Raw genomic sequence first — 10,066 nt, forward strand, 5'->3', positions numbered from 1 at the left:
TGTAATTATCACCTGCCAGTGGTGGCCATGCTCAGATGGAGACAAAGAAGAAGGAATGAAATGAAGAGCAGAGATCCACCATCATTTCTCTACCACAACAACATCTGAGTGTGTTTGTGTGTCCTGAGTGTGTTGCTGTGTCTGTTTGAAATAAATCTTGAAATTTGCTGTTTTCAATCTGGTATCAACATCATGAAACAGTTTCTTCTATAATGAGTAGATGATGATGATGTGGGTGGTGAGCAGGAATTTTAGAGAGTTCAACAAATTAACTTTAAGACTTTTTCAGACATTGACTTTCAACACTGTCACACCATTTGAAGAATAACAGAAAACAAACAGTAAGACCATGGGCATGAATTTCTTGATATTTATGTCACATTTTTGTCAGTACGTCCCAGCTGGATGTGATAATAATTCCTAGTATAATTAATCAATACCCATGGCCCATGGTCCCATGAACCCTTGGGCAAGGGCCTCTGTATGAAGTGATTGTTTGAAAATCACAGAGCTCAGTTAAAAGACTACAAACCACAAGAAGATGCAAAACAACCACAAAGATACACATGAAAAACAGAACGACTACAGAGAGATGAAAATATGTTTTGTGTCAAAACGATAACAGATGAGCTCAAAACAACCACAAAGAGACACGAAAAGCCCACAAAACCTTCCTGACTGTCTGCTACAGTTTACACCTTTATTTAAATATGGACTAAAATTAAAAGCTACCCATCCAAACATTCTTGGGTTTCTACAACAATGTTCCCAAATTAAGTCTCTTGAGGATCTGTTAAAAGTCTTGAATATTCACAGAAATGTTCCTGAATATCAAATTAAACTTTCCACTAAAACTTTTGTGGATGATGATCACAACAGTTTTCAACCTGCTGCAGCTTTGTTGCCATTTTCTAAAATATCTTCTGATGATGTTGCTGAACAGCAGTTTAGTTACTTTCAGCACAGTTTAACCCTGATTTTTTTGCCCCCTGTCAGTATTTAAATCAGACTAAAAGCAGCTTATTTACACTCTGTCACGTACTGAAGGTCACTGATCCACCACAATCACTGAAGCAGAAATCTGTTTGTCAGATCAGATCCCTGACTATAACTTCTCCTATTCAGTGACAGAGACTGTTTTTGAGATTAAGGAAATAACTCAACTATAGAAGGAAGCGAAGTGACTAACATCAAATGTGATGATAAACCTTCAGCTCAGCTCCTTCACTGCTGTTGGGGAAATAATAGAGAAGAGAGAAGAGGCATTCGTGCTCAGCCCAGACTGAGCTGTGAGTATTACCAACTTTTATTTACCTGTAACGTCACTCAAGCTGTTTTTGTGTTCAAGTATAACTTTAAATTCTTCAATTAAAATTCAAAATCCTGCTGATATGGTGATGTACAGTTATTCTTTTTTGTTTCCAGTTTTCTGAAACATGTTCAAGTATTTCTGCAACAGAAGTTGAGTAATGCAACTCCAGTCAAGATTTGGCATGTCTCTATGGATAGATAAATAGATAGATGGATAAATAGATAAATGGATAGATAGCTGTTCAGATGAGAGAAGATCTGAGTGGATAAAAATGTTGATGAACCTCAGAATCTGATTTATTTGTCACTTCCATGGCATCCAACTCTAAATATGACACTATGTATTAGAAAGAATCAAGTATCTAGAAAGGATATCGAGTAGGGTCACAACACAGAGCTTTACATAGCATCTGTAGTTTTTGTTATACTACCATATATTTATAGATTCACCATTATGTCTATTTTTTATTTCTATTTTTTTTTTATTTTATTATCATTTTATCATTTCACATCACATTTTACATTAATGCCTTTAACTTGTTTTTATATTTATGTTATATCTGTTCATGTGCAGCGGCTGATGCATGTAATTTCTTTGTTGTAAAGCACTTTGTGCATCATTAATTTTTTGGATGAAAGGTGCTACACGAATAAAGTTTACTATTATTATAAACTACCATAATTATTGAAAACACTATAGCCAGCTTTATCATAATATTGTAAGTTATATAATAGAGAGTCATGATTTATTAAGGTTGATTTTTTAAGATTTAGAATTAATCAATAAGAAAATAATTATGAGTTAGCATGTCTGTTAGTTATATTGTGAGACTTACAGGTGCTGCTAGGTGGAATTTTTTTTATACTTTTGTTGGAGCCAGGTTAGCTGTTTTCTTTATGCTAAGCTAAGCTAACTTCCTTGCTGTAGTTTCATATTTATTGTACACTTATCAAATGGTATCGATCAAAGAAAATTGATTAATGCGTAACATGTTTATTCACGTCTGACACCTGCATGTCCTCTACAGATCTGCACCTTTGACCAAGATTAACAGCAACTTTACCATGACTCAACAATGATGTTACCAAAGATGGGATGTTTGTCTTCAAACTTAACAAAGAGACGTCTTGTCTTACTTCTGTCTCTCCTGCTTCATCTTAACCCTTTGCTGGCATATTCGCTGAAAAACTGCAATATTGAGTATTCTCAGGATCCTTTAGCTGATGTAGTTTTGGACTGTGTACAACATAAAGTTGTGACTGTCCCAGATGACATCCCCAGAGATGTGAGCTCAGTAAAACTCGATAACAATCTAATTGAACAGATCAACAGGAAAGACTTTGGCAACTTGTCAAAGCTGAGATTTTTGGGCCTGAACTTTAATTACATTGCTCACATTGACGATGAATCTTTCATCCACTTGACGTCCTTGACAATTCTTCACATGCACTTCAACAAACTCACCAAGCTAACAGGCAACCTCTTTCGGGGACTGTCCAACCTGACCATGCTTGACCTCGGTCTAAATGAAATTCAGTTCATCCATAAATCGGCCTTTAGCTTCCTGCCCAGCTTACAAACTGTAATATTATACGACAACAAGCTCCAACAAGCAGCTGACATTCAGCCCGTCCTACAGCTACCACACTTACAGAAGCTGGTCATCGGTAGCAATCTATTTACCTCCTTTCATACCAAAGATCTGCTGCTGAATGTGCCCTCAGGCCTTCAGGTGTTAGATATTTCCTACAATGTTAAGTTGGAAAACTTCAGCATCACAACACCGATCTTTCCCCACCTTGAGATGATTGACTTTTCTGGATGTGGCGAACACACTGGCTTGAATTGGGACATACCCGACAAGAATTTACTGAGGAACATAATTCAGTTGTATTTTAACTTGGCTCTGATTCCTTTTAAAGACTTTCAAAAAGTCCTGGAGAGTCTCGACTCACTGATGCATCTGAGACTGAATAATATGGAGAAATTGATCACGAAAGGTCTGTTAGCTACGGTCTGTAAAATACCAACACTTAGGAGGCTGGAGCTGTACTACAACCATGATGCCAATTTAAGTGCCAAACTTGTGACTTGTTCTCAGCTCAGTGACCTTGACCTGTCCACTACTCACATGACTGAACTGTCAAACGGCTCAATACGATCGATGCAGCGACTCAGGTCTCTGAATCTGGAGGTTAACTTCCTCACCAATGTGCCAGGTGAAATCAGGAGCCTCTCCTCCCTCACGATCCTGAATCTGAGCGACAATCTCCTCTCCACTTTGGGCTGTGAGGATTTCATGAACATGAAACATCTCACACATCTTGATCTGAGCAAGAACCGCATTGCTACACTGGACGGATGTGCATTTGAAAATCTTAATGATCTGAAAGTTTTAGATTTGAGTGACAACCTGCTGTGGACATTCGGAGATGCCTTCAAAACTGGCCCGCCAATGCTTGAGTTCCTGGATTTGAGCAAAAACTTTGTATCTCTTCTTGAAAGGGGGGATTTTCAAGGTTTAGGGTCCCTGACATATTTGGATGTGGTGTCAAAGAAAATTGGAAGGGTAAAACATAAGGCCTTCGAAGGACTGATGAACTTGGGAAATCTTAGAGTATCTCTTCCACTGGAGTATGAAAACAATTTCAGAGAATTGCAGCAGTTGGAAAATCTCACAGTCTACTTCAATACTGACGGCATTTTCAAAAGTCCTCTTGAAAATGATCACAAATCATTCTATCATTTAAAGTCTTTGAAAGTTTTCACATTGATATGTGAGGGCTATCACTTCGGCTTCCCCTTTGATGTACCTATGTACATGTTTCAGGCTATGAAACATTTGGAGGGCTTCACAGCTGACAATGTCTATATTGCTGCACCAGATCGGAACACATTTCAGTACAACCCCCAGCTCAAGAATCTAACAATCAGGGAGACTGATTTGTCAGATTTGGACCCAGAATTGTTTCTGCCAATCCCAAACCTGCAGGTTCTTGATCTCTCTTACAGTAAACTCAGTTCTTTGGATTTTCTGGCCGAGGCCGATCTATATGAACTAAGGCACTTGACGTTGACCAACAATGAGTTGACAGTGATCAATGAGACGGTCTTCCATTACCTCCCTGCACTGATATATCTGGACCTAGATAATAACCCATTCATTTGTGACTGCTCTAATGCTGGATTCATCCAATGGGTGAAGAGTAACAACCAAACTCAGGTCGTTAATACCTACAAGTACATGTGTTCCTTTCCTGTGGCTGAACAAGGAAACAAGTTACTGGACTTTGACATCCAGTCCTGTTGGATGGACTATGGCTTCCTCTGCTTCATTACGAGTACTTGTCTGGTTGTTCTAACTCTGCTTTCATCCTTCATCTACCACTTTCTGCGATGGCAGCTAGCCTACGCCTTCCACCTCTTCCTGGCCTTCCTCTATGATAGCAGGAAGAGGCGGAAGGGCGCTCCTCATCGCTACGACGCCTTCATCTCCTACAACGTTCACGACGAGGACTGGGTTTACAGAGAGATGCTCCCAGTGCTGGAAGGGGAGCAGGGCTGGACACTCTGTCTGCACCACAGAGACTTCCAACCAGGTAAACTTTGTCTGTCTCTCTATCTCCCCTTCTCTGCTTCTTGTCTGGAGTTTATGTATCACACAGCACCAACAACTTTCAGAAGTAGGGAAGTCACGAAAACCAATACTTCTTCCAGGACGTAGGAGAGCAGTATCGTAACCCCACAAGAGTTCTATCTAGTCTTACATCTAACTGTTGTGACTGGTGTATGGAGATATTTTGTATTTGATGTGGATTATCAGGAACAAGTTACAGACGACAAAAAGCCAGTATGCCATGGGTGCCACAGAGCATTTTAAATGAGAGAAGGAAACATCTCAAACTGACCTAAGCAGCTCAAAGACAGATATCTGTTCAGGCTGAGTGATTTTCAGTTATTAAACTGATAGTTTGGGTTATTTGACCTGCAGGTTGTGAGAGGTACTTATCTATAGTCAGTTTATTACCTGATTTGGATGCCCACATAAAATAGCTAAGATCAGTTTAAGTGTACGCTTTATTTTAAATATTTTCACTGCTTCATCTTGCCGTCAAACAGCCCTTCACTTTGGAATTACAGTTTGTGAGCCATTTAACTACCGTATTACTATACTCAGCACACCTGCACTTAGCTCTCCCTGACTCAAACAGCTGATCCGAGGAGTAATACAGTGCACGCCATAGTTGCGCTTGTGTGTAGGAATATTATATAGTATAGAAATATTCAAAATATAGAGTACACTTAAACTGATATTAGCTTTTTTTGTGGGTATTTTTTTAAGTGGCTAAAACAAATTTTTTTTTGCTGGTGTTCTTGCTGCTTCTCCAAGTGCACTGATCTGAATCTACTACAGGTAGTACACTGACTTTGAGGTAAGTACCTCTTAAAATACCACATTAAATAACTTGAACTACCACTTTATCTTCATATTAACAACGTGTTGTCAACATGTTCATGTCCTGAAATGTAACTGTTATTGTTTGTGAATCGTGATGTGCTGTTGTGTTGATTTTGGTACCAAGAAAAGTGGAATTTCATTGGTGTTGTCATCAACTGTCATCAACAGAAAAATCACAATATGGTCATTGAATGCCGTCCACAGACCAGGTGCTGTGGGGCAATGACATGTATCAAGGGGAAGATGATTGCAAACTTTTTTTCAGTGTCTTGAGAAAGACTATTTGTGGCAGAAACATTGGTAATATACACATTTCTTCGAAAGCCTTAAAACATTTTTTACATTTTCCTGAAACAATGCTTGTGGTTGTGTTTTTTTTGCTAAAGCATTAGTTTGAAAATATTGATATTTGATATCATTTTCATTATTAGGTGGTAATTGTTTGAAACTGTTCTTTCAACAGTGACATTTAGATTTACTCTCAGTGTGTTGATTTGTGCCCACTCTTATCTGCTTCCTGTCAGGGATATTGTGAGTGCAGGGTGCTCACATTATAGATTTTATTTTTGAGGTACTGGAGTTTCACATCCTTTTCTTTAGCTCTTTTTTCAGCTTTTTATTTTCAGGCAGGAGGAAGAAAGCCAACGGAAAAAACAACTAGTGAGATAGAAATGTTCGTTATCTCTTTCAGCTCAGGGGGCAGGATTAACTGTTAGCTCCAGTGGTCTGGTCAGAGCTGAAGCTGTGGATGGTTTTACACTGTTGATACTGTGTTCGAGGCAGTTTAATGAACATTACCAGCATTTGTCAGGCTCTGTGTGTGACTGGTGTTTAGAGTTTCAGTTCTTGAGTCGCTGACAGCTGAGTTGACAGCTGAATAGGATGAAACAGGCTTTGGATGAAAAGTGTGTCACTTTGTTCTGCTCATAATTTCCCAGAGAAAAAAAAAATGAAACAGGCGTCCAGAGTCTCTGTTCATGATCCTGTGTGATCAATTACACTGACAGCAGGACAACATTAGTGTTTTTATGCTAATGTTGTGCTTTTAAGTTGAACCTGCGCTGTCAGTTGATGTTTTTGACAGACACAGGTCATTTCTTTGTACCTGTGGAGATAACTGTGTGTCGTCTCACCATCACTGTAGCTTTGGGCAGGTGTAAAGATGTTCAAACTGATATCATAGTAAGCCAAACACTGAATTACCACATTTTACCACCAGGTGTCACACTCACACACGCTCCCGAGTGGAGCATAATGATGGCCTCATCCTTTGGAAGGGCGCGGTCTATGAAGGTGTGGCCCTTCGTCTCCATCGTAGACCACGAAGGCATAAGGCACACGAGACAGTCTGGTCTGTGGAGGATTTTCGCTTTACGTCACCAGCTCTGCGCATCCTTGCCTTGGTGTTGCACAGCGGTGCTCCTGTTGCCTAGCAACTTTGACTTTTCTTCACAAAAACTAGAGCCCTTGGTTTTGTTAGCTGTTGTACCCCGATAGTTACATTTAAAAGTGTAATCCGCGGGCTCTCTGTCGGGGTTGTTTGCTGCTATATTATTTTTATTGATTGAATCTTGGGATGGGTTGGGCCCAGGAAAAGAAGGATGCATCAGAAGGAGCCTTTGATATGGGACAGCCTAGTCATGCCACTGTGATTGGGATTTGGGACACAGCTTGGGAGAGCACGTAAATGAGAGTGACTCCAGTCCACTTGGTCGCAGTAATGCACAGCTGGCTTGATAACCATGAATAAGAAGTAACACAACTGAGTGAAAAATCAACAACCATTTAGCTGAACTTCTTCTTTAAACATCAAAATAATGAATACAATAAGATACTGATACTGATAAAACTTTCAACCTGGTGGATCGTACTAATGCTCGAGTGTCATGAGCAGTGATTTAAAAGATGGATTTTCCACTATATTGAAAGACACCATCTCTTTAGGAGTGTATGTGGAGACTGCTTCTGTTATATATATATATCGTCTCTCTTATATTTCTATCAATCGCTTTGTAGTAGACAGATATGATATGTTTGCAGATGGGCATGAAAATTAGATGTACTACCACCTTTTGCCATGACTTTCTTCCTGCTGTGTTTAAATGTTGCCGGTTCACATAAAATCAAACCGGTTTAAGCTCCTACACTGGACCGTACTGGTCAGCCAAACTCATGTTAGTTAACAAAGGGCTGACAGACGTCTATCAGAGGTTGTGTGTGATTAAAAAAAGGTTTTGGAAATGAGAGGATGTGTGTCACATACAGTTTCACGTCTAAACTGTCAGTTTACAGGTTTTGTTTTTTTTTGTCTATTTTACGATGTTGTGTTTCTATAAAAGGGGAACCCTTCTATTGTCACTGTCAGATTTCATCAGCTGCAGCTAATGAAATTAGCGCTAATTCAATGAGTTAGTGGTTTTAAAACTAGAACCCTGTGAAGTGAAGTGAGTCTTGAATGTGCAGATGATGGTTACATCCTGTTGTCTCGACAGGTAAGCCCATCATAGAGAACATCACAGACGCCATTTACAGCAGCAGGAAGACCATCTGTGTGATCAGCCGGCACTACCTGCAGAGCGAGTGGTGCTCCAGAGAGATACAGATGGCCAGGTGGGGGCACCACCTTTATTATTTTGTCTTGTCTGTTAAAGACAATAATAGAGTTTAACGGTCTGTCCTGGTCTGTCCTGGTCTGTCTTTGTGTGGTCTGGTCTGTCCTGGTGTGGTCTGGTCTGTCCTGGTGTGGTCTGCTCTGTCCTGGTCTGTCCTGGTGTGGTCTGGTCTGTCCTGGTGTGGTCTGGTCTGTCCTGGTGTGGTGTGGTCTGGTCTGTCCTGGTCTGTCCCGTGTGTGTTTTTGCAGTTTCCGTCTGTTTGACGAGCAGAAGGACGTGTTGATCCTGCTGTTCCTGGAGGAGATCCCGGCTCGGCAGCTGTCTCCCTACTACCGCATGAGGAAGCTGGTGAAGAGACGCACCTACCTGAGCTGGCCTCAGGCCGGACAGCACACGGGGGTCTTCTGGCAGAACGTACGGAGAGCTCTGGAGACAGGAGACGCTCCCACCGAGACCACAGACCCGCTGACTGGACCTGCAGGATGCTGAGAGCTGTACTGGAGAATTTTACAGTGTCTGAGGAGCCTTACAGTGAACAGCCTCCTCTGCTGGTGAGCAAAGATCAGATATCCTATGATAGATAATAGAAATAACAACAAAAAGAAAATTTCTGCAGCAGATTAGTTTATCTAAGTCAGAGTTTATCAACCCCACACTGGGTTAATTAATAGACAGAGAATAGTGTGTCTTTCTGGATTTGTAATATTCATATTTTTACCCATAACCAACTGACATGTCTTGTCTCAAAAATTGGTCCTCATTCTCAGAGTCCCGACTGACTCGGACCTGAACACACAGACATGAAACACATGTTGGTCTGGTTCAGTGTGACATCACTTCCTGACCATATCATTATCTCTGATGTCCATCCAGTATAAACCTCAGAAATCCACTTAGAAACCAGAGAGAAAAGGCTGCAGAACTTCATTCAGAATCGTCATGTTTTGAAATTTTCTTCAGTATCACAGTGATCCAGTGATAGTTGACTGTTCATCCATGACACGGGAAACAGAAGCTGATCACAGCTGATTCAGCTCGTGTTAATGAGACAGTTTGACTGAACAGAGGGGAGGGCGATGGATAGCTTGTGTTGTATTATTCTGTAAAGTTAAGACTAAACTCATGTTGATATTAATTTCGTCCACACAAACAGATTGTTGCAGTGTAAACGTGACACATGTATTATTATTTTTTTTAAATTTTATTCATGATTTATTATTTAAAAAAAAAAAGATATAAAAACAGCTCTGTTGGTTCTTTTCTTTTCATTCCAGTTCTGATCATTGAAACTTAGTTAAACCTGGTTTTCTGCTTTATTTACTTTTTGAAGCTTCCTGTACCTGTCTGACTTCCAGTGTGTAATATATAAATATAACTTTTGTAGCTGCAGTTTGGCCTCCCCAGACTCTTACTGTGCTCTGTACTAATGATATTAAAGGTCCCTGTAGTTACTGAATAAACATCATATATATTTAAAAATGTTTAACTCTGTCATTTTTTTTGCACTCTGCAGTTTGGGTGTAGATCTGGGTGTGGACAGTAGATACGTGTCCCTACCAACATCAAAGTGTTACTGAACTCTCCCTGTCAATATATTTACCCATCTCAGATGATCTTACAGTTACAGACTGACATATGGAGGATACTCGACTGTGATCTGACAACCCTCATTAACACATGAAT

General features: G+C 40.1%; 1 protein-coding gene across 1 annotated transcript; it reads left to right on the top strand.

Moving 5' to 3' along the window:
• The first annotated feature begins 1,181 nt into the window (after positions 1–1,181).
• Positions 1,182–9,856, top strand: LOC130183644 (toll-like receptor 13). Its single transcript, XM_056399244.1, has 4 exons — positions 1,182–1,289; positions 2,340–4,911; positions 8,264–8,381; positions 8,632–9,856. The coding sequence occupies exons 2-4, from the start codon at positions 2,388–2,390 to the stop codon at positions 8,870–8,872; spliced, it is 2,883 nt and encodes a 960-aa protein (XP_056255219.1). The 5' UTR covers positions 1,182–1,289; positions 2,340–2,387; the 3' UTR covers positions 8,873–9,856.
• Positions 9,857–10,066: the final 210 nt, after the last annotated feature.

This window comes from Seriola aureovittata, chromosome 16 (genome assembly GCF_021018895.1).
Source record: "Seriola aureovittata isolate HTS-2021-v1 ecotype China chromosome 16, ASM2101889v1, whole genome shotgun sequence".
Lineage (NCBI taxonomy): Eukaryota > Metazoa > Chordata > Actinopteri > Carangiformes > Carangidae > Seriola > Seriola aureovittata.